Source organism: Onychomys torridus, chromosome 3 (assembly GCF_903995425.1).
Source record: "Onychomys torridus chromosome 3, mOncTor1.1, whole genome shotgun sequence".
In the NCBI taxonomy this organism is placed as follows: Eukaryota; Metazoa; Chordata; class Mammalia; order Rodentia; family Cricetidae; genus Onychomys; species Onychomys torridus.
In genome coordinates this window covers 126637136-126662113 of record NC_050445.1, presented here as the reverse complement: position 1 = coordinate 126662113, position 24978 = coordinate 126637136, and the positions used below count along the sequence as shown (strand labels likewise).

Here is a 24978-nt window from a genome sequence, read left to right as displayed (position 1 = left end):
ACTTAAGTGGTTCTTTTATAAGGTCTTGCAAAACCCTGATTGTTAGGAATTCACATATTTTACAGACTCAAGTGGTTCTTTTATAAGGTCTTTCAAAACCCTGGCTGAGATACTAGAGAAAGGGACACAGGTTTATGTATGCACATACCTACTGGGAGATGGTTGGGGGAAGCCTCAGCGACTAGCACTTTCTGTGGTTTTGATATTGTGAGGAAACTGCATGCTTTGCATGCTTGTGACAGTCAGGTGAGACCCTGCCTACTCTGTGGAAATGGGAGAGGGTGACATGGTTGGGGTGGTCCCCTCTTGGGTGTTGAGATGAGAGAGTGTAAGATGGGTGAAGTACTCAACATAATAAGTCTTGTGGATCTGGGAGTTGTCCCCAAGTGTCTCAGCACGGGTGTGTGGGTTCACACGAATCCATGGAAAGAAGGCTCAGAGGCACGTTAAGAAGGTGCCTTTCGAGGCTGCAGCGGGACCCAGTCTCTAAGGACTGAAGCATTTCCCTCACCCAGGCATTTTTATTTTTCTCTATATTTACAGTTTAGCCAGTTGATTTTTATATGCTCAAGACAACTTTAAAGAAGCTCCCCAAAATACAATGCCAAGTGCAAATTCCTCAATTCATCATCAAGCACCACAGTTTCCTGGGTTTCCTGAACCAAGTTTTGCTCCAGCCTTTGTATCCTTGGGAGACTCTCAGACAAGATTCACTGAGGGCAACGAGAGAAACCAGAGGTTTCTGCTAACCTAAAGATGGACTGGGGTAGGGCTACTCCGCAGCCAGGCCGGGTGTAGCCCAGTGGGAGTGCAGCCACGGGTCCCCCTTTCTTTATACAAAATCAGTTCTCTTGAAGGTTATGCAGCCTCCATAGTAAATACAGCCCTTTTTCTGTCTGTCTTACAGTCATGTAAGTAGACCAGGATACATTTTAAAGCCAATAAAGTTACTATTGCTAGAACAAGGACACAACCTGCTAGATAAGAAATTGAAGTGAGTCACAGGATTAATGAGGATTAATTATCTGGTAGGCTTTCCATAATGTCCGTTCCTGTTGTGTCAGGTAACTTTTTTGTAAAAAAAAAAAAAAAAAAAGTCTTTAATTTCTTTCTGTAAATCACAAACCATTTGAGAAGAATTAGGGTGACCCAGCAAATGCGTCTTAACCTTATTCCAGTCATATTTGCTTTCATTAAACCTTAAGATTTATCTTCATGTACACACGAGTAAGGGTAAGAAGAAACATTCCAATCACTTTTTAATTTTATCTGCTCCTTCAAAATTTCTAACTGATCCCCTAACAATACAACAGCTTGCCTTAACTCGGCTAACTCATTTCCTCGCTCATTATCAATCTTCTTTAGTTCAGCCCAAAGTTCTTCTGAATGTCTGTGCCAGTCTCTAATGAATTCGTCAGTCTGGATTTCTTTCTGCTGCTGTGGCTGTAATGCAATAATTCCCGTAATAACTGCAACAACCAGTCCAACCATTCGACGTGTTCTTTTTAATAGTCTTTCAGTGAGCTTCTGTACCAGGGTCATCACAGGGGAGTCTCACCATGGCCTTGACAGCTTCATTGGTGTCCAGATTGTTGGCCTTGCTCTAAGAATATATAAACTTTCAAAGGTCAAGTTCAAAAACATATTAGAATTAACACAGGTATGAAGGGTACAGCATTCACAAGTGATGCTGTAATTATCAGGGTGCCATTGTACAGCCTCCCCTCCCCCTTCCCCCCCCCCCAGATAAGGTTTCTCTGTGTAGTTTTGGTGCCTGTCCTGGATCTCGATCTGTAAACCACACTGGCCTCGAACTCACAGAGATCCGCCTGGTTCTACCTCCTGAGTGCTGGGATTAAAGGCATGCACCTCCACCGCCCAGCTGTACAGGCCCCTTTAATAGCAAGTAAGGATATGGTACACATGCCATAAAAGGATGGCTTTGGTTTAGTCTAAAAGACAAAAATTATCACCCTTAATGTTTAATTTTCCTTCCTATGCCTTAAGAGGGTGGAACGCACTTGCCAATTTCTACAAGTTAGTCTGAGTTGTATTGCCAAATTTTAGGAGAGGACTTGCCACTCCAACTCCATGGCCACCAAATAGGTTCATTAACAGAAGCATTGATTTCCACAGTTCCATTTAAATTATACCATTTCCATCTTAACTCTGAGTGAGAATGTTTTCCTTGAGGGGAGCTGTAAGGGTGAGTCAGTGATGTCTCCTTAGGAGATACTAATTAGCACTCAAGGTTTCTCACTTACACTGTTGTTCAGTCACATTCCTTGTTGGTAACCCTCATCTCACAGAATGGTAGATTTATGGAACTAGTAGCATTAATCTCCTGTCCTTTAAAACCAGATTCATAAAGCATATAAAAGTTATTACAATAATCTTGGGTAGTGTTGACTATGGATAGCCATACTTGGGAGGTTATATTTAGGCATTGAATTCCATTTCCCATGCAAATAGGAATTCCTTGTACTCCAACAGTGTAATTGTCGATCACTTTATCCTCCTCCCGTGGCTGAGCAGGGCCTCTGTTGTCATAAGGACCAGGTAGCCAAGAAGATTCATTATCTCCCCAACTTACTGCTATGTTAATTGGAGGATTGGGAATAAAAGCCCAATAATTATGATTCATCCCTTTTACCTGCACTGTGATCACAGAAAGCATGACAAGACATAAGTTTGTAGGATTTAGAGGCTTGTGAGTCCTGGGAAGTATCTTCTCTCCTTTGTCACAACAACTCTTAGGCTGTCCCCAGGTGAGAGCATTAGTTGTTTGTTGCAAAGGTCTCCTGTCTCAACTTTGGCATCTCTGCATCTGCAGCATCTTGGAGATGTCTCTTGCTCATGCTGGGAATTTTATCAATTTGATGGGATCCCCAATTTATTATCTCCTGTGGAAATATAAGCATACCCTCAACCCTAACTTAACACTTTGCCTGGACTATTTTGATGTTAAAACATTTATAACATATAGCCTGAATCAATTCAGCAATTCTTTCCATAACTCATTATTGTTTCTGTTTCATTAGCATTTAAAAATTTTTAGTTGGTAGGGCATTATGCACAGGGTTTCTCTGTGCAGCCCTGGCTGTCCTGGAACTCAGAGATGCACCTCCTTCTGCCTGTCTGTCTCTAGGGGTCTTCATATCCCCCTTCTGATTATCAAGTATCTCTTTTAGAGTGTGATTAGATCTTTCAACAATTGCTTGTCCGTAGGATTGTATGCTATACTGATAATGTGTTTTATGTTGTAACATGCAAAAATTGTTTCATTTTGCTGAAAACATAAGCTGGGGTGTTATCATTCTCATTATAGCCATTGTTTTTAATACATGAATATTATAGAATCTGCTGTCTTAGGACTTAAGACAGATGTCCATTGGAACCCAGAGTAAGTATCAATGATGAACATTTTTAATTTTCCAAAATCTACTGAATGAAATACTTCTATTTGCCAAATTATATTTCTTTGTGTACCTTTAGGATTAGATCCTGCAGGTAAAGGAACTTAATTATAAAAAGAACAGGATAGTTTTTTATGATTTCTTTAGCCTGTGACTTTCCCTTTTAATTCTTTCCAGTACCTTTCCCAGGAATGTACCACATTTTAAACATCATTTACAAGCTGTTTTTGAAATTGTAGGAATATTAATTTGATCTCCCTATTGTTGTAACAGATCTTTTCCCCCACAAATTCATGACTATATCAGCCACATAAGGCTTCAACATTCCTGCCTGTCCTTCAGGCCCTTGTACATTTAATCCATTCTGCATTCTGTTTTACTTGAGATAAGGTTCCCATGCCTGCAAATTGAGTGGAGACTTCTTGTAGAGGCCAGTTGGGATCCCAGGATTCTTGTGAAATTATAGATACATCAGCATCAGAATCCAGTAATCAATCATTCAGTCTCAATCCCATTTAATTTTACCTTTAATTTAAGCCTTTCATCATTAATGACCGTTTGCCAAAATACCTTGTTTTCCAGTACTTCTAAAAACCTCCTGTCCTGCTCACTGGAGCTACTTTGCCTTTTAAATATGGGAGTAATAACAGTTGAGCCTTTATCTGTATAGTATTTTTTACATAAGCCATCTATAAAAGCATTAAAGACAATCTCTATAGGATTTAAAGCAGTAACTTTAGGCAATACTCTGGAGTATTTTTATAAAATCTTAAGAAGATCCTTTTTTATAGACCCCAAGTAACACACTAATGCAACTTACCAATATTAACAGTGTGGATCAAACAATTTACCTGTATTTTATTTAGTGGAAAAATAATTTTGAAAGCTCTTTATCAGTAAGACAGTATTTTCTATGAGTTTTTACCCTAGTAACCACATTATTTAATAAGCTAACCCAATTTGTTTCAGGTGCTACATTTTTAAGAACTTAACCAAGGATTTCTAGAAAGCAACCTAAAGAGCAGAGCCAAATTCTCAGTAATGAACCACAGACAGGAGCATACCTAATATATAGTTTAAATTATGAATCCTGTTCCTTTAGTTTATCTACCATGAAAATCAATCATTCATCCAAACATTTATTAGACAATCAAAAGAAGAGAACATCCTCTATTCAATGAATGATTAATACCTCTGGAAATTTAAACAGCATCGACTCAGCATTCCATGTCCCGACCACAACAGTTCTTCACCAGAAGTTGGGCCCATTTAAACTCCCTCTTTCTCCCATGAAGGGACTAATAATAATGAGTTAATCCCACCATTAGGGAAAAACAGAAAACATTTCCCATGAAGGGATCTTTAATATTGAGTTATTCCCACTCAGAGGGAAAAGTAAAAACAACAACAACAAAAAACACATTTAAAACAAAGCAAACAGACCACACAATTCTAAGCTCTGGGCTTGCTTGCTCAGGCTGCAGATTCTTTGTGATTCAGATGCCGCCGCTCTGTGCTGGCCTCCAGAAAGAGCTCAGAGTTTTAGCTATCCTCGATTTCTTACATTGAAAAAAGAGCTCTTTCTTCTATTTCTGGTGAGAAGCAGCTTTTTCTTTCCTTTATTTTTCTGGGGCCTTTTAATCTTTAGGCCTAGTTTCAATATTTTCCCCCTTTTTACTGGGAAAACCCTTTTTTCTTGATCAAGCATTTCTCTCTTTTATATCAGAAAATTTCCTTTTACTTCCTTTCCGTCCCTCCTCTCTACTGCAAAGATTCCCCTTTTTATTTTCTTTCTTTGTCTTTTCTCTGTTGAAAAAGGTCTTTTTACTTGATTTATTTCCTGTTTCAGGAGCCATTCTATTTCTGTTTTTAAAAACTATGCAGTTACAGCATTTTAGCAACTGTACATTTTATTCTCCTGAGATGGAGAGTTTAAATTCCCCATGACCCTGCCAATCCTGGAGTCCTCAAAACCTGAGAGCGCTTTCCTTCCAGTTCTTAAGCTGATCCTTTGTCCTTCTTTAAGTCCTGAACTGGGTGCCAAATGTCAGATAAACAACTTGAAAGAACCTTGATTCATGGGGCACCACAGTTTTCTGGGTTTTCTGAACCAAGTTTTGCTTCGGCCTTTGTATCCTTGGACGACTCTCAGACAAGATTCACTGAGGGCAACAAGGGAAACTAGTGAGCCATCCTGCTGCCCAAAAGACATCCCCACCCCACCCCCCCCCCCCCCCCCCCCCCCCCCCCGTCAGACAGGGTTTCTCTAGCTTTGGAGCCTGTCCTGGAACTCCATCTCACAAGAGATCCCCCGTCTCTGCCTCCTGAGTGCCGGGATTAAAGGTGTGTGCCATCACCCAAGAAACATTTTAAATAAGATTATCTACTTACTTAATTTTATGTGTATGTGTGTTTGCCTACGTGAGTCTCTGTGTACCAAATTTGTGCAGGTGCCCATGGAGGCCTGAATACGTCAGGACCCCTGGAACTGGAGTAACAGGTGGTTGTGAGTCGTCTCACATGTGTGTTGGGAACCAAACCCGGGTCCTCTGCACTCCTAACAGTGGAGCCCTGTCTCCAGCCCCACAAGAGACATTTTTTATCGACACACAGGAGGAGCAAGAGGGTGGTTTAGAGATGCTGCTGATACTTGGTGATGCCAGGATACTGCTGAAAGTCCAATGATGAATGGGACTGCCCCTCCCCACAAACTGCGGAGCCGAACATGTCTGCACCACGTTTGAAAAGACCAATTGAATACCTTGTCTCTGTATTGTTACTAGGATTCTAAGTAAGCTTGCTTGCGTGCGTGCGTGTGTGTAATATGTGTGTGTTTGTGTGTGTGTATGTGTAATTGTGTGTGTGTGTGTGTGTGTGTGTGTGTGTGACTGCTAAAGCTAGCCTGTCGTTAGCTACCTATTGGGTGGGGATGGAAGTCACTTGAGCAAGGCAGGGTAGGTTGACTTCTAGAATGGAAGAGAAGTTAGAAGTCAAGGCCCTCCTAGGCCATGCATGGGTGTGCTCCTGAGTGATTTTATTAGGCTCCATGAAGTTTGCAACATGTTCTGTGATAAATAAACATAAGAAAGTGGCCACTGTAGTTAAACAAAGTAATGGACCTGTCATCTCACAGTATTTTCTGTGATTAAAGCACCTGAAATACACTTATCCAATAGGAGTCCCTCATACACTTTGTCTTCTTTTTTAGTTTGTTTTCATTTGGGCTTTTTAGGACAAGCCCAGGCTGGCCTTGAACTCTGTTTAGCCCAGGCCTGCCTCATGCTCAGCAGCAGTCCTCCCCAGCGCTGGGTCCCAGGCATGTGCCCCACTCCCAGTTCATATTCTTAGTGTTAGCCCTCGCATGTTACCTTAGAGAGCTATACTTGTCCACTCTGCACTCTTCATCAGCTTCCTGTTTCTGCCCCAACCAGCCTGTGGTAACTGCTGTTGAGCTGTCTGATCTGCAGCTTTGAGTTTTTAATTGCACGTGTAAGTAAGACCATGTCGGATTTGTCTTTCTGAGTCCAGCTCATTCCACTCAGCCTAGTGTCCTCTGTGGGCCTCCATATGGAGTTGAAGCAAACAGGAAATATCTCTGTCCCTCATGGGGGTAAGGCTGGAGGAGTTTGGTTTAGAGTTCACTGGCCTCCTTGGCAGCCTGGGCAGCAGTGCTCCTGGATGCCATGCCTCCCCACTGACAGCCCTCAGACTGCTCTGCCAATCGGCAGACGCCACCGCCGCTGCCGGGCAGCCCCCTCTCTGGGCAGCACCCCCCCACCCGCTGTCCTCCAGATCATGTTACTTTCTTGGCAGGGCGTGTTTTGTCTCTGTCCTTCCTTTGTGCCTGGCAGGGCCCGTGAAACTGACAAATTCGTCTTTCCCGCGGCTACATCAGTGTTTCTGTGGTTACCCTCCTCTGGGGTTTAGCAATTTAAAGAACGTTTTGTCCAAGAACTAGTATTCAGCTTAAATGATGAGAGGTCCAGAATTATTTGCAGCCTGCGAAGTCACAGATTTTATCCACCTCCCTTCTTTTTTTTGTTTGTGACAGATTCTCACCTGTGCCCAATGCTGGTAATTCCCCTGCCTCTGCCTCCTGATTGCTAGGATTGCATGTATGACCTAGCATGCCCAGCATAGATTTTCTTAATACTTCTTTTTCCTTCTCTCCCACCCTCCAAGGTAGATGTTTCCAAGTTAAATCTGAGCACTGTTCTTCCACACTGGGATTTTGTCTCTTGAAGAATCTTATCTCATCCCTTATCTTCCTTATCTGACTGGTCCTAGGCCCTTATCTGTTCTAGACTTACCTATTTCCTTCTTTACTGAAGGATCTGAATTTTACCTGGGCAAACAGGAAAAGAAGTCAGTCTTTTGTGTGTTCCGTGTGGTAGACGCTTTGCAGCTTAGTTCACCGGATCTGTGGGAGGAAGGCTGACAAGCAGGCTGGCTGTCGGGGCAGTAGCTCTGTCAAACCACAGACCCAAATTTCCGCCGCTTCCTGGGCACCGGCATCTAGTCATCTCAGGCTCATCACTGTCCTAAACCACACAAAACGTGACATTCGTGTCTACCTCGTGTTGTGGGACCCAGATCCTTGATGTGTTCTTTCCTCTCCACCCTCCTTTCATAACTCCTTAGCCCGTCTGCCACTGCCTCCTCTTCCTCTTGGTCCACCTCAGCCTGTCCCCTGGGTTCCTCATTCACCTGTGCCAACACAGATAGAGTCTCTGGAGCTTGCCACAGAGTCACTGGGAGTGTAGCCCACTGGGCTAATTCCTCATCTCTTGTGAAATCCATTGCTCGTAACCCTCCCACCCACCACCATGGCCATGAGCTCCATGTGCATTGCTCCCCTTTCTGGACAGCCCACTCCAGTCATGTGGATTTACTCACTGATTTATCCACTTCAGATGCCATTTGGAACAGTATTGCTCTGGCAGGCCCTCATTATTTAAGCCCTCATGTACATGTGGTCCACCTGCTGTTCTGAGCTCTGCTCTCCCCAGGCAGTGGAGAGGGAGAAGGATGGGTTGATTTTTTTTTTTTTTTTCCAGTACCTCTATTTACCCAGCTGTGCCCTTGGGAAAGTGAAATCCAGATAGCAATCCAGTGAGTAGGTGTTATAGGATTTGGTCAGAGCAGAGTAGGCTTATCCTTCCCAGTCTATGGGTGCCCTGTCTACTTTCACACCAGGGATTATCCGTAGGCTCGGTTGGCCATTTCATTTTTACTGCTTGGGAGCATCTATCTGCTCTTGTCTGTAGTGGCTGAGTCTTAGTTTCATGGAAGTTTTTTTTGGGGGGGTAACCTGTAACTGGTGATCGTCCCCACAGAGTCATCACTTCTCTAGGTTCCCCGAGCCACCCCTAGGATCTGCAGCTTCCTCCCATGGCCTTTGTGTAACCATGTTCACTTTCTCCTGCCAGCAGCCCGGTCAGCCCCCAGTGAGATGGCTCAGTGGGTAAAGGCACTTGTTACCATGCCTGGTGACCTCAGCTTGATCTCCAGGACCCACATGATGCAAAGAGGGAACCGATTCCTTTCTTCAAGCTGTCCCCTGATGTAATTTTTAAAATACATTTTATTTAGATAGATAGATAGATAGATATATAGATATATAGATATATAGATATATATATATATAATGCCAGGCATGGTGGCACATGACTTTAATCCCAGAACTCAGGAGGCCGAGGCAGATAGATATCTTTGAGTATAAGACCAGCCTGGTCTACATAGTGAGTTCCAGGACAGCCAGGGCTATGTAGGGAGACTCTGTTTACAAAAACACCGAACAAACAAAATATATGTGCATAATTAGAATTACACAGCATGTAATCTTTAAGTTTCCTGTAACTTGACTGGTCAAGTAACATATGAATAATAACAGATTATAGCAATATGGTATTAATATCAATAATTTACTTTTACTTGTGCATCATTGATTAAGAAAGTTTTACTTTTAGACATTCTCTTTCCATCTGATGGAAGTATAGACAGTGATGTTGGGTAATATCACTGCTCCCTTCTGTTTCCAGCTGCCTTTTGTGGTACATATAACATAGTTGGCCTTCAATAAATTTTGGCTACATTTTCTTCCTTCCTTCCTTCCTTCCTTCCTTCCTTCCTTCCTTTCTTTTTTTTTTTTTTTTTTCTCCCAAGACAGGGTTTCTCTGTGTAGTTTTGGTGCCTGTCCTGGATCTCACTCTGTAGACCAGGCTGGCCTTGAACTCACAGATCCACCTCTGCCTCCCAAGTGCTGGGATTAAAGGTGTGCGCCACTGCCGCCCAGCTACATTTTCTTTAAGGTGAAATATTCTACAGATGGACTAGAAGCTTCCCCCTTACTTTTTTTTAAGATTTTTTTTTTTTACATCCCCCACCTTCCTCCCTCCACCTCTGTCCCCCTCCCTCTCCCTCCCTCTGTCCTTCCCTCTCCCCTTCTGTGAGTGTGTGTGTTGTGTGTGCACACTTGCATGCAGGTGCCTGAGGTCGGAAGAAGGTGTCAGCTTCCTGGAGCTGAAGTTAGAGGCAGTTGTGAACCATCTGCCCTGAGTGCTGGGAACCACACTAGAGTCCTGTGCAAGAGTAGCACATGCTCTTCATCACGTCTTCACCAGGGCGCTACTAAGAATGATTTCCTTATCAGATGTGTAGGCTCGTAAAAATCCGTTCCACTCTCCATATGTGGGCAGAAAAACACCTTCAAAGATAAGCCTCTTCTATGTGAAGTAGTTAATGAAGCCATAAAGTAGGGCTGTGGCTCAGTAGCCTGAGTAAAGATAGGGTCAAATTGATGTGTCCCGGGGAGCCACGCACTTAGGAGAAGGAGAGACAATAGAGTAGTCCTGGAGAAACTATATTCAGGTGAAGGAGACAAGAGACAAGTTATATTGAAGTCTGAAGATGTCATACAGCACGAAAGCCAGAGAACAGTGTCTTATAGGAGGATGTAGATAAGCAGTTCCTGCAGGTAGGGTGTGAGTGTAATCGCCTATAATGTAAGCTGATTGAACTGACTACTAGCCGTTGAATTGTTCATGCCATAATTACACTTTTGTTATTGTGATAAAATACTCTGATAAAAGCAACTAAGGAGAGAAAGTTTATTTGTATTCACTTATTCATTAGGGGGTTTGTATCAATATGTAGCTTGTTTTTTATTTTATAGAAGTCACAGTGAAGGGACTTTGTATTTTTTTCCTTTTTTTTTTTTTTTTTTAAATAGGGTTTCTCTGTGTAGACCTGGCTGTCCTGGAATTCGCTCTGTAGACCAGGCTGGCCTCAAACTCAGAGATCTGCTTGCCTCTACCTCCTGAGTGCTGGGATTAAAAGTGTGTGCCTGTGCCGCTGCCGCACCACCACCACCACCACCAGGTGACTCTGTATTTCTTTATATTTGTATGCATCCTGACACCTGGAGGTCACCAGTCAACTTTTGGGTGTCAGTCCTTCTTCCTTCCACCATGTGAGTCCTAGGGACTGAACAAGGTCATCAGTCTTGATGAGAGCGTTACCTACTGAGCCGTCTCACCAACCCAGAAAGAGGTTATTTCAGCCCACACTTGTAGGTTCCAGTCTGTCATTTTGGAGAAGTCACAAAGGCTGGAGCTTAGGACTGTTGACCACATAGTCAAGCAGAAGAAAGCAAACCCTTGTATCCTGTGCTCACCCAGCATCCTCCACTTGTTCAGTTCAGGATCCCTTGCCTAGAGAATGGTGCTATTCCATAGGTAGGTCTTCCCATCTTAATTAACATAATCAAGATAATCCTGGTATGCTGAGGATGTCTTTCTGTATGCTGTGAATGTGTTGCTCTGATTGATTGATAAATAAAACACTGATTGGCCAGTAGCCAGGCAGGAAGTATAGTATAGGTGGGATAAGCAGAGAATTAATATAAATCTCTGAGTGTTTACTTGGATGTGAGCAGCTGCAGCTGAGCAGGACTGGAGAAAACTCCAACTACACCTGTAGACATGCCCACAGGCCAGTGTGATCTAAACAGTCCCTTATCTTATCAGCTTGGCATGAAAAACATATCACCCTAAAGCCATAACCTTCTACCTCTTGTCCACAGCTGTCTCGTGTTAATCTCATAAACTATAGTCCAACTTGAACAACTCCCATGTCTTTAAAAATTCCAACCCTTTTAAGAAATACAAACACAACCTGGTGGTGGTGGCACACATATTTAATCCCAGCACTCAGGAGGCAGAGGCAAGTAGAGCGAGTTCCAGGACAGCCAAGGCTACACAGAGAAACCCTGTTTGGGGGGGGGGGGGGAGGAGAAGAAGAAAAGGAAAAGAAAATACAAAGTCTCTTCACTGTGACTTTCTGTAAAATAGAAAAACAAGCTATATATTGGTACAAAATAAACCTTTCCATTTCAAAATGGAAGAATGACATGAAACAGTCCCACCAAAACAAAATCAAAACCCAGCAGGGTAGGCACCACCCCACAGCTCTGTGTCTAGCATCTAGAGCCGTGATGAAGTTTGCCAGGCTCCAGTGGACTTGGATCTACCCACCCCACCTGCCCTTCTGCTCAGCACAGACAGATTCTTCCTGAGGCTGGCTGTACTCCATGCCTACAGATCTCCTTGACTGATGATCACGGTCCTATCAATATCCTGGGTTTCCATGGAAACTGGGGCTTCATCTTCACAGCTTCACACAGTGACATTTCATGGCCTCTTTAGACACCCATCGGACCCTGCCCTGGAGTGCCTAGCCTCAGTTGCTCTCCATGACTCCCTCGGTCTTGGGTTTTGTAGGCTTTCCACACCAGTACTGTGTGGAGGATGGTATGATACTGTCAAGTTTTAATGTCAGCTTAAGGTGTAGCCAGGCCTTCACTGGACCGTAGATGTATCAGCTTCATGTGTTGACCCTGAGGAAACACTTCAGTGCTGCTCAGCAGCAGCCAGAATTCACCATTCCGCCTTGGAAGTTCAGCCAAGACAGACCATTATCTTCAAATTTAACTTCCCTCAGGTTCTCCATGGGGTAAGTAAAGCCAGATTCTTGGCCAAATAGTACACAGATGGCCACTGTCTCTGTTCCCGATGAGTCATTTCCTTCGCAAGCTCATGAGCCAGGCCTCCACTGTCTGTGTGTCCATGGGTGTGTGCCTTCCAAGCTCCCACCAGAACAGCCCACGGTGCTGCTCCCAGCGTGTGCCCTCTGCTTCTGCTCGCTAGGCTGACCAGAGAGTTGTGTTGGAAAACTTGCCAGGGTCTTGGCTGTTGTGGCTTCTCATTTAAGGCTTCAGTATTATCCTCATCAAAGGTTTCCTAATAAGGTCTTTGGCACTGTTTTTTGAATGTACTTCAAGTAGAACAATACACTATGGTATTAAATATTTTCAGTGTAGAATTGGTAGAATATCTGCCGAGTTAGCACTGGGCTTGAGGGAGAGGGGTTTTTTGTTGTTGTTGCTGCTTTGTTTTTGTTTTTGTCTTTTTGGTTTTTCCAGACAGGGTTTCTCTGTGTAGCTTTGCGCCTTTCCTAGAATTTGCTTTGGAGACCAGGCTGGCCTCAGACTCACAGAGATCTGCCTGCCTCTGCCTCCCGAGTGCTGGGATTAAAGGTGTGCGCCACCACCGCCCGGCAGGGAGAGGTTATTTATAATAGCAGGAAAAAGAAAAAGAAAAAATGAAAAAACTTGAGTGTAAATTTACTTAATTCATCTAAGATAAGAAACCACATGTTTTCACTCAGGTCCTCTGGAAGAGCAGCCAACGCTCTTCACCGCTGAGCCATCTCTTCAGCCTCCAGCCCTATATTCTTAAGTCGGTCTCTGCTAGATTGAATAGACCTCGGGTAAGGAGAGGCAATCTCTCAATTCTTTGCCATACTGCTTAGGTCATAATCCTGCTGCATCATTCGATGGGAATATCCCAGTTTCTGGTGTTTAGTGTTTGATGCTCATAGTTACGGCCCTAACTCTTTAGCCTTTTATTTATTTATTTTTTAAGATCACATATTAATAATATAAAACATTTTGTAAACTTAAAATGTCCCATAGCCTTATAAATTTATATATTTTAAAAGTTGATCCTTTTTTAAAAAAAATCCAGTTTTAGCCAGGTGTGGTGGTGCAGGCCTTTAATCTCAGCACTAAGGAGGCAGAGGCAGGAGGATCTCTGAGTTCAAGGCCAGCCTGGAAAGTTGGGTTCCAGGAAAGAAACCCTGTCTCGAAAAAGAGAACAAGACAAACAAGTCCAGTTTTTAAATTTAAAACTACAAAATTTCCTCTTAAAGAAGTTTAAAGTCTCTCAACTGTGAGCCCCCCACAATATCAAAAAATAAAGTACCTTTTTCCTTCAAGAGGGAAGAATCAGGGCACAGCCACACTCTGGACAAGGCAAAACCAAGCTCCAACAGTGCAGACAGTTCAATGCTCAACATCTGGGATTCACCCACAGTCCTCTGGGCTTCTCCAAGGGGCTTGGGTCACCACTCTGGCTCCAGCTTCAGCAGCATCCAAAGCATGTCTTTTAAGTCCCAGCTGGCTCCATTTAATAGCAGGTGCTGTTCGTGGTGGCTTTCATGGCACTGCCATCTCCAAAACTTCTAGGGTCCTTCCCTGGGCTCTCTTTAGGACCTCCAGCCCTGCCCTGGTAAGCATCAGCTGTTCTCCATTCCTTCAAAACAAATACCACCTGGGTGACTTTTTGGTTTTTCGAGACAGGGTTACTCTGTGTAGCTTTGCGCCTTTTCCTGGAACTTACTTGGTAGACCAGGCTGGCCTCGAACTCACAGAGATCCGCCTGCCTCTGCCTCCCAAGTGCTGGGATTAAAGGCGTGCGCCACCACCACCACCACCTGGCCTGGGTGACTCTTACACTACGAAGTTTGGCTGCCAGCACAAGATATGTTCTTGTATGTGAGTGTATGAAGGTGCAGCTTTAATACCTCTTTAAAGAGGCGTTGTTTTAAAATCCCATCTTTCATACACCTTGTTTTTATAGCTTTGTTTTCAGGACAGGAAGTTTTATACAAAAACCCATCCCAAACCAAAATATCTTAGAGACCTACCTGTTGCCTCCTTGGTTGGTTTATGCCATGTGGTCATCTTTAAGCACGATGGCAGTGAAGTCACATGGCATCCATCCTCTCAAACCCTGGCAAAGATGGCTGCCAGCCACATGGCTGCCTACTTCCTGGTGGGGGACAGCAGCTAAGATGGCGGCAGACCACATGTTGCTTATGTCCCAGAGTGGCACCATGCCACATGGTTCCTTTAAGATCACCTATGCATAGGTTTCTATCAACCCTCGTTATGAGTTTTAAGTTAACTTTTTTAAAACAGATTTTACAGATTATTAACCATACCAAATAAACTTATAAACTGGAAGTACAGGAAGTTACATAAAGCAATAGTCTAACTTTTTTGGCTCTTCTGCTTTGCTTTCTTCTCCCCATCACAACTTCTGCTGTATTTCTCCTTGTGATAATACTTAGGCAAAGGGATGAAAAAAAGAAACATAAAGGAAATGTTTCTTTCGAAATTGCCGTAATCTCCTTTTCTTTGTTCCTCTTAATGTGACACTTGTGTTTTTAATGTAACTGAAAACATTTTCTTGATTTTAAAACCATAAAACATCACAGACAAGTCAGAGAGTGAGCACCACACACCTGTCGCCGACTCCAGGTTAGCGGTGTCGCGGCCGTTTCCCGGTGGCCTTCGCTTTTCCCTCTACCTGTTCAGTTGTTTTGTGAAGCAGCTCTCTCATTTACTCTGTCACCTCTAAACATTTCTGTGCACATGGCTTAAAGGAAGGCCTTCTGCAGAATTACATTTTTAATCTTATTTTGTGTGTGTGTGTGTGTGTGTGTGTGTGTGTGTGTCCATCCCTCTTTTGGAGAGCAGTGTAGAATTAGGAGAAAATATCAGTGAGATCCATGGCTAAGTAAAACACTTGGTGTATCACACACACACACACACACACACACACACACACACACACACACACACAGAGTGCACATGCAGAGGGCAGAAGACAACTTTCAGATGTTGATTCTCTCCTTCTACCAAGTGACCCGGGTATCAAAATCAGGTCATCAGACTTGCCGTGACCTACTTAGCCATCTTGCCAGACCCCTACCCCAAATTAAAATTTTAAATTTTGGAATAATATTAGGTTCATATGTGACAATCTATAGATTCTCTGTACTTTTAGCACCCCCCTCCCCATGACATCCCCATGTCTCAACAGGCATGTCAGCAAGGGTACATCAAGACCCAGAATTTCCATCGCTTCAAGGCCTTTCACAGTGCCACGTCCCACACTCCTTTTTATCTGTTCTTCCTGAAACAGTGGAACCTTTTAACATCAGCTGAGCGTAACTCAGCTAGTTTCTTTCAAGTTGTATCAGGAATCCATCCCTTTTATCACCAAGTAGCACTCCAAGCATGGACGTATCACTTGTAAAGTCTCTTAATGTATAATCCACCTGACGCATCTCTCTCTTCCCCTCTCTCCTCCCAGCAATGCCAAGTGAGTTCACCTCTGTAAAGCTAAGAAGCGATTGCTCAAGGACCTCCCTGCAATGGTACACCCGAACCCAGAACAAGATGAGAAGACCCAGCTTGTTACTAAAAGACATTCTCAAGTAAGCATAGCCTCCAGGTCCTGCTCCCTCTCCAGGTCAACAGCATAAGGTTAGGAGAAGTGTTCAGTGAGGTGCGTACCTGTTATTAGAGGAAAACACTGGTCCAAGGAGCAGGTTAAACCACAGCTGAATAAAGACTCAGTATATAGATGAGTGGGTTTATGCACTGCTTGCGTTTGATAGATGGTTTTGATGGGAACACCATTCCTAGCAGCTGATCAGTGTCTGAGCTTGGACGCCTGAGAGCAAGTTGGATGCCTCTTCTTCATGTCTCTGCTTAGCAAAAGAGACATTCCTAGCTATTGTGAGCTAATGTAAATATGGCAAATTGAAGTACCCCAAAGACGAAGTACCACTAAATAAGGAACATTAGAGAAGACGGCAGGTGTTTAAGCCAGGTGACCCTTATATCCAGCACCTGGGAGGATTAGCAAAGGAAGAACTTGATGGGTTTCTTGGTACCAGCCAAACCAAGTTGACATCTTCCTTCCTTCTTCCTTCAGATTAAATTACAGCGTGTGTGTGTGTGTGTGTGTGTGTGTGTGTGTGTGTGTGTGTGTTTATACTCAGCAGTATGCTTTGAAAGGTCAGAGGACAAATTGTAGAGTCAGTTCTCACTATCTACCTTTATGTGAATTGTGGGGATCAAACTCAGATTGTTAGACTGGATGGCAAGTGCCTTTACCCTCTGAGTCATCGCTGTCAGCCCTACTTTTAAAAATATATTTATATTTATGGTGTGTGTGTGTGTGTGTGTGTGTGTGTGTGTGTGTGAGAGAGAGAGAGAGAGAGAGAGAGAGAGAGAGAGAGAGAGAGAGAGAGAGAAAGTATGTGCATACCATATCATCACTCGGGTTTAGAGAGAGGAGTCAGTCCTACTGAGTTCACGAGATTAATCGGAAAGGTAGCAAGGGGCCCGGTGAAATGCCTTCTCCCTCTTCTCCATGTCCACCTTCTGCTCTGGGGAGTTAATGTTACCTGTATCTTGTATGTATAAGTTGAATTTTTTTGTATGGAGATTTGCACTCTCCTTGCTCAGCCAAGCCCTTTTCATAGACAATACCGGATCCTAACCGTGTGCTCAATCCATGGAGAGATTAAGATGTGGTCCGGGTTTCCATGCGCGGCATCAAGGGAGAACTCCAGAAGTCCAACACACTCCAGCAACCCTCCTTACATTCTCATCCTCAGACTGGTTCCTGAGCATTTTGCATCTGTTATAGCCAGTGAAGTTTGTTAGGGGCTTTATTTTAAAAACTGCCTCTGCCTTAAGAAAATGTTATTTTCCTCAAAAGATTATTTCTTAACTTCGTTTTTTATAAACCATAGAGAGTTGGAGGGATGTCTCCTGAGAACTTTGTGCACTTTGAGTGGACCTGGGTTTGTTTTCTGTCACCCATGTCATGGCTCGTAACCTCCTGTAACCCCAATTCCAGGAGATCTGACACCTTCACCTGGCCTCCTTGGGGACCAGGCACACATGTAGTGAACATACTTACATCTGGGCGAACACTCATCCACATAGGTAGAAGTAAATAAGTCTTAAGAATGTAGACTGTTTAAGCGGTGACTCTTAAGTTGTGGCTTAGACAACTTCACCTTTCATTTACCATCGTTACTGGGCACTTATTAAAACTGGCTGGGCGTGGTGGGTGCACACCTTTAATCCCAGCACTGGGAAGGCAGAGGCAGGAGGGTCTTTGTGAATTCAGGGTTAGCCTCGTCTAACCTAGCAAGCTGTAAGACAGCCAGGACACTTAGACACCCTGTCTCAAAACAAAAGAACACCAAGATCCCCAAAACCAAAACTAGACACTCTGTTTCCTCCAAGGACTGTGTGTCTGTCCATCTGTGTGCGTGTGCATGTATGATGATAAGCTAGTGTGAATTTATGAGAGCTAGAGAGAGAGCTCTTTGATGTGCGTAAGGGCAACTGTTAGTGCCTTCTGATTACTCATTTCTTGGTAGAATTCTCTAGAAATACAAGTAGATGTATTGTTTGATTTTGTTGTTGTTGTTTTTAATGTTTTGCTTGCAAGTGTGTCTGTGCACCATGTGTCTGGTGCCAGAGGCCAGGAGAGGATCCCTAGAACTGGAGTTACAGGTGGCTGTTAGTCTACCGTGTGAGATGGTTTCCTTTTTTAGAACGTTGAGAACTTCATCTACCTCTCACTGCACCTAGATTGTTTCTTTTTTAAAGGCCTGGCAGCATTTAAAGAAGCAGGAAAAGAAACAATGGAAGCCAGGGTTCTGAGTTCAGTAGTTGAGATCTGTTACTGCTCTGTTCAGTTCCATCATCGACATTGTAATTTAGATTTTATTATTTGGATTTTCTGCCCTTGCAAAAAAAAGTTAAGGGTGAGAGAGGACTCTGTATTTGCCTACAACAAGACAGTCATAAATGACTAATTTATCTCATGGTGAAATGACACCATCCTTTTACTCTGTAGTGACCTATCCTCAGTGGTTCTCAACCTTCCTAATGCTGTGACCGTTTAATACAGTTCCTCAGGTTGTGGTGACCCAGCCATAAAATTATTTTCATTTCTACTTCATAACTGTAATCTTGCTACTGTTATGAATCATAATGTAAATATCTGATGCGCAGGATGTCTGTTATACCACCCCTGTGAAAGGGCCGTTCATGCCTTGGTTAAGACCCATTGCCTTAGACTGTACTTTTATTCCATTTGAATTAGGATTGCACTTAGTTTAGGTTTTTCTCTGGGTATCACAGACTGCATTACTATACCTGATTCCCCCATCTAGGTGTACATTGGTTGTGTTTGGAGTGTGGCTCCTGTACATCCTCAAGTTAAATTACACCACTGAAGAATGTGACATGAAAAGAATGCATTATGTGGACCCTGACCGCATAAAGGTGAGCTATTGCGTGTGATTCAAATTCAAACATTTCCAAACACAACTCAGCTGCAATCCCATCTCTGCTGTACGGCATAGAAATGCCAATGAAAATCTGAACAAGAAGTGTTCTAGTTTCATATCTGTTTCTGTGGTAAAGAATAATCTGACCAAAAGTAGCTTACAGTAGGAAAGCTTTATTTCATTTTTCAGGCTACAGTCTGTCATTGAGGGGAATCAAGGCAGGAATTCTAAGATAGACCTACTTGCTATTCCATGCAGAATTACCTTCTAACCAGGGAACTCACTCACAGCCAAAGAGGTGTATCAGAAACCATGGAGGAGCACTGCTGGCGCGCACAGACTCCTGCTCAGCTAATTTCTTTGTACAGGCCAGGACCACCTGCCCAGGGAGTGGCACCACCCACAGTGGGCTGGGCCCTCTAACATCAAATTAGCAATCAAAACAGGTCCCCATAGACTTGCTCATAGGCCAGTCTGATGTGGGCAGTCCCTCAGTGAGACTCCTTCCTCTGGTAACTCTAGGCTGGGTTCAGTAGACAGTTAAAGTTGACTAGAACAAAGTCTCGGCACTCTGAAAACAAAGACACCCCCATCAAGCCTAACACCTGGCCCTTCCGCTCTGCAGCAGTGGTCTTCATTTACCAGTGGGCTCTGCTGGATACGTGTTGAGGCACGTGCCATGGAGTTCACTTGTTGTGATGCTGCCCATCATTCTCCTAAAACAGCTGATGAAAACATTCTGTGGATGTGATGTATCACTCCTGGGCTTCGGTTATTGGGGGGAATCTCCGCAAACACCACAGCCGGCAGAGTAGTGATCCGAGCGAGTCACGAAGGAAATCCAGTTCAACACGACTCAGTAGCTGGTGTTGGCTCAAACTTGTGGAGTCTGACACTGGCAGTTTATTGTAGCCATATTTAAGACAGTACAATCTAAAAAAAGTTTCCTAGTGTAACACAATCCCATGGACCCAAGGAGGCATCCTTACATACAAACTCTTCTCAAAGTCCATGTCACTTCTCCCATAAAGAAGGCTTTTAAAGACCGGCTACATGTGTTGTCTTAGGGGCCTGAGGGAGAATCTGGTATGGTATCGGTCATTCAAATAGTGCATAGGTCTTCTGGGCAGTTAGCCACCTCTGGTCCCAGTTGGAGGAGTTTGGGGGTCCCCTGGCCATTCAGATAGCGCAGGGGTCATCTAAGCTATTAGTACCTCCATTCTCAGCCTTCTGGGAGAAAACAGGTTATGTATACATCTCTTTTGTCAAAGAGAACGTTGTGTGTTTACCATTCCTGATTTCCCTAGTGCTTGTCTGTGAACACAAGGACAGGTTTTAGTTTTAAAGATTTTCACATAGTATTTCAGTTTTTCTTCAAATTGTTATCGATGTTTCTAAGTGGTTTGTTACATGAAGTACAAATTTCACTGGGAAACTGAGTGGTTAAATTCAGCAGTAGTGTTCCGCCCACGGCTCAAGGCAAGTGACTTAAGACAAGGTAGTGTGGCAGAAGTGAGCTCCAATAGGAACAGGTGTTGCATGTAGTGTGACTCACAGTGTTCTTGTCCTACCTCATCCAACATCCTGTCTCTACCGATGGTGGCCTGCAGATTTGACCTGCTTGCCCATGCCCACATCTAGTGCCTGTAGCTAGTGTGGCTAGCCTAGTTCAGTGTTGGGTGTATGCCAGGAATCATGTCACAGGTGCACTGTGCTGTCGACTCAGTGAGCCCTCAATATCGTTCTGGGTGTGTAGCATGTCACTCTCCCTGTCTCACAGCTGAGATGACCGGGGATTGGAGATGAAGCAGTCAGGCCAGGGTCCTGACCACTCTGTAGTCCCAGCATTTAGGGCAGGAAGACTGCTTCAAGTTCAAGGCCTTGTCCCGTCAAACTAAACCAAACCAAATCCAATGGTACTTGAATCCCTTGGGCCCAAGTTTTCCTAAGTGGAAAATGTCAGGAGCGGTGTATGTCTGTGTTAGACACTTCCTTTCTTGTTTGACTTGGAATCGCTCATTTCTCCTTTTGGTCTATACTCTTCAGATCACCAGGTTTTTATGGTCCAGTAGATAAACAAGCCGCTGAGAGCACAACCCCGTTCAGTCACAGGTTTTGTTTTCCTGCTGTCCCTCTGTGCTCCGACAATTGCTGCCACCTCTTGTCACATCGGTACTCCACATCCGCTGTGGAGTCCCGCGTGTCCAGGATCCTCTGCTTGGAGCCCCGTCCTCTGCCAATCTTTCTGGCCTTGCAGATGTTCCCCAAAGCCCATTCAGTTCCAAGGCCTTTCCCAGTGCTCTTGGATCAGGGTTTTTTGACATCCTGTCTGTTTTCTGTCTCCTGGGAAAGGCCTAAAATAACGGTGTTTGGTGTGGCTTACTGAGTCACTGTGGGCTCTTCTCTGGTCCCTTGCTGAGCTTACCCACTCTCTCATGGCTCTTATTTTCCTGTCCTTTTAATTACGTGTGCCAGGGACTGCCCACCTGCCAGTTGATGGCTCTGGAGTCTTTGTAGTAGAGGAGAGAATGAGTCTCTCACATGAAGCTGAACACGCTGTGTAGGATGCTTTTTTGTAACGCTGTTCGTGGAGTCAGTTGGCAGTAGAGACCCAGCTGTCTGCAGTCACCATTTCCCACCAAACTACACTTTTAGAGGTCAGACAGCTGTGTACGTATGTGTATTTATGGGTGCGCACACCACCACACCTGGTTTTCCCCATGGGTCTTGAGGCTTGTGCAGCAAGCACATTGACACCCGACCACCACCCCTGCTCCTGCTCTGATTATTCTAGCTATTGCCCTTTTTTTTTTTTAGACTTTAAAAAAAATTATATGTGTATTGATGCTTTGCCTGCATGTTTGTCTGTGTACCACAACTGTGCAGTGCCCACAGAGATTTGAATAGGGCATTGGATCCCTCAAACTGGAATCTCAGATGGTTGTAAGCCTCTCAGTAGATGCTGGGAATCAAACCCAGGTCCTCTGGAAGGAAGCACAGTGCTCTTAACTGTTGAGTCATCGCTCCAGCCCCATAGTCACCCGAGCTTGCTCTGTAAAGTTCTTCAGAGTCCTAATGACTTGTGATAGAAACCAAAAAGGGCTCAGGACTGCATCCCTGAGGCACCATCAAAAGGGAGGGAACTCTTGCCTAGCCCGAAAGAACTGACTTGGGGCAAATGATGGGACCTGCAGTGTGGCTTTAATGATGGAGAAGTGTATTGGACTGCAGAAGGAAAGGCTTGAAATCTGCTGTCACTTGCCACACTCACTCTCATATTAACTCATGGGAGTGCAAAATCAGTCTGTCCGAACTGTAAATTATTTGAGAGTGAGATTAAGTTCATCCAGTTCCTGATAGTCTAAGAAAAGGCCGAGCTGGCTCTTAGGGGCCCTCTGCTTTCCATGTTGATTGTTTCGGTTTCATCTTTGCCTCAGGCAAGATTGCACGGTAGATTTCTGAAAACTGTGTCTCTTCCCCCTCAAGATTCTTGGCCCCTCGTTATCTTCAGGAGCACACGGGTCCCTTCGCCCACCTGTGAGACTTCATGGCCCATCTTCTGGCTTTCATCTGGCTTTGTTTCACCTCGCACCATCCCAGCACTGCCCCTGTTGTGTGCACTGGGTGGAGCTGCTCTTTCTGGTTACCCCTCAGCCTCTTTCTTTCTAACCGCTGCACTGAGATGCAATTCACACATCGTAAAATTCACTGTTTACAGCATATGGTGCAGGTCTTTCATATATTTACAGAGCTATGCTGCTTGGTGATGTGTGCCATCTCCCCCAAAGAAACTCCAGGACCATTAACAGTCACTCCCTGCCCCAGGCAACCATGAATCCCTTTCTGCCTTTAAGGCTGTTTCCTGTTTCATGTAAATACAGCCCACAATCTTTTGTTGCTGGCCTTTTGCACTTAGCAAAATGTGTTGTCTTTCCAATTGAAAACTAACACTGGAGCTGGGCATAGGAACCCTTAAAGGCTGAGGCAGGGATTGGAGCCCGTGCACTGGATAGCAAGACCCTGTTTCTAAAAACCAAACAATAAAATCGTCAAGTTTCAAATAACACAGGGAAGAGTAAAGGAGGAAGTTTGCTATGGTTTTCCACTGGGGAAGAGAGACTAGGGGACTGTTGGGTGCGCCTAACCCCGACACCCTGCGACAGCCGTGGTAGAGCTGGATGAGTCAAAGTGCATTACTTGTGACATACTTTTAAAGGCAGGTTCTTTTTTTTTTTTAGTAATTTCTTTTCCATCCTGACCAGTTTCCCCACCCTCCTTTCCTCCCAGTTCCTGCCCCCAACTCCCCTCCCCACCCACTCTTCCACCAATTCTCTTCAGAAAAGGGCAGGCCTCCCATGGACATCAACCAAACATGGCGCCTCCTCTCATATTAAGGCTGGGCAAGGGAACCCAGTACAAGGGATAGGGCAAGAGTCAGAGACAGTCCTGCCCCCACTGTTAGGATTCTTGTAGGAAGACCAAGATATACAACTGTAGCATATATGCAGAGTACCTAGGTCAGTCCCAGGCAGGCTCCCCGGTTGTTAGTTCAGTCTCTGTGAGCCCCTGGGAACCCAGATTGGTTGATTCTGTGGGTTTTCTTATGGTGCCCTTGACCCCTCTGGCTCCTACAGTCAATCAATCCTTCCCCTCTTCTGCAGGGTTCCTTGAGTTCTGTCTAATGTTTGGCTGTGGGTCTGCATCTGTTTCCATCAGTTGTGAAACGTCTGGTAACAGTTGGGCTATATACCAGTTGTTTGTTTGTTTGTTTTCTTGCCATTCGTGTTCGGTTTTATCCTAGGTCTCTGGGCTATCCATCCTCTGGGTCCTGGCACTCTAGGTGGTGTAGGGGTGGGCTCCCTTTTGTGGCATGGGGCTCAGGCTGAACCAGTCATTGGTTGGCCACTCCCACAATTTCTGCGACACCTTTACCCCAGCACATCTTGTAAGCAGGACAAATTGTAGGTCAGAGGATACATGGCTGGGTTGGTGTTCCAGTCCCTCCACCGGAAGTCTTGCCTGGTTACAGGAGACGGACAGTTCAGGCTATGTATCCACTGTTGTTAGGAGTCTTAACTACTAGGGTTATCCTTGTAGATTCCTGAGAGTTTCCATCTCACCCTAAAATGCCACACTTTCCCAGTCGTCCCTTCCAGTACTCCCCACCTCTACTCCCCCATCTGATCCCTCCCGTTCCCATCCCTACCTCCTCATGCAAACCCCCTCCCCTCATCCACTGGCAATGTCGTTTCTGTTTCCCCTTCACAGTGAGTACACACCATGTTTGTCTTTCTGGGTCTGGGTCACCTCACTCAGGATGATCTTTTCTAGTTCCGTCCATTTGCCTGCAAACCTCATGATGTCATTTTTTTTAACCACTGAGTAGTACTCCATTGTGTGCATACACCACATTTTCTTTATCCATTCGTCGGTTGAAGGGCATCTAGGTTGTTTCCAGGTTCTGCCTATTACGAATAATGCTGCCATGAACATACTTGTACAAGTGTCCTTTGGTGTGATTGAGCATCCTTGGGGATATGCTCAGGAATGGTTTAGCTGGGTCTTGAGGTAGATTGATTCCCAATTTTCTGAGAAATGGCCATCTTGATCTCCAAAGTGGCTGTACAAGTTTGCACTCCCACCAGAAGTGGAGGAGTGCTCCCCTTGTTCCTCTCCAGCATGAGCTGGTTTTGATCATGGCCGTTCTGACAGATTTAAGATGGACTCTCAGAGTTATTTTGATTTGTGTTTCCCTGATGGCTAAGGATGTTGAACATTTCTTTAAGTGTTTCTCGGCCATTTGAGATTCCTCTGCTGAGAATTCTGTTTTTAATTGGATTATTGGGTTTTTGCTGTCTAGTTTCTTGAGTTCTTTATATATTCTGGAGATCAGCCCTCTGTCAGATGTGGGGTTGGTGAAGACCTTTTCCCCTTCTGTGGGCTGTTTTTTTCTCCTCTTGACACTTCCTGTGCCTTCTAGAAGCTTCCTCAGTAATTGTTGCTCTCAGGGTCTGTGCTGTCGGTGTTCTGTTCAGGAAGTGGTCCCCGTGCC

General features: G+C 44.4%; 1 protein-coding gene and 1 long non-coding RNA gene across 5 annotated transcripts in view; one reads left to right on the top strand and one right to left on the bottom strand.

The window, feature by feature from the left end:
• St3gal5 (ST3 beta-galactoside alpha-2,3-sialyltransferase 5) overlaps window positions 1–24978 on the top strand; it is a 53775-nt gene that overhangs the window by 15388 nt on the left and 13409 nt on the right. For 2 of the 4 annotated variants that reach the window (XM_036181600.1, XM_036181602.1), the window contains exons 2-3: window positions 15917–16040; window positions 18810–18921. The exons of 1 other annotated variant lie outside the window; for it this stretch is intronic. In XM_036181600.1, the coding sequence (XP_036037493.1) occupies window positions 15917–16040; window positions 18810–18921 (236 nt within the window). Of the gene's footprint in view, window positions 1–13156; window positions 13245–15916; window positions 16041–18809; window positions 18922–24978 lie in introns of those variants that run through there. One more of the 4 variants, XM_036181603.1, reaches the window with a different exon arrangement.
• Window positions 1243–4916, bottom strand: LOC118579860. Its single transcript, XR_004944511.1, has 3 exons — window positions 4609–4916; window positions 2654–2903; window positions 1243–1603 (listed from the first exon to the last, which is right to left on the bottom strand). It is a non-coding gene; the product is annotated as an uncharacterized LOC118579860 (long non-coding RNA).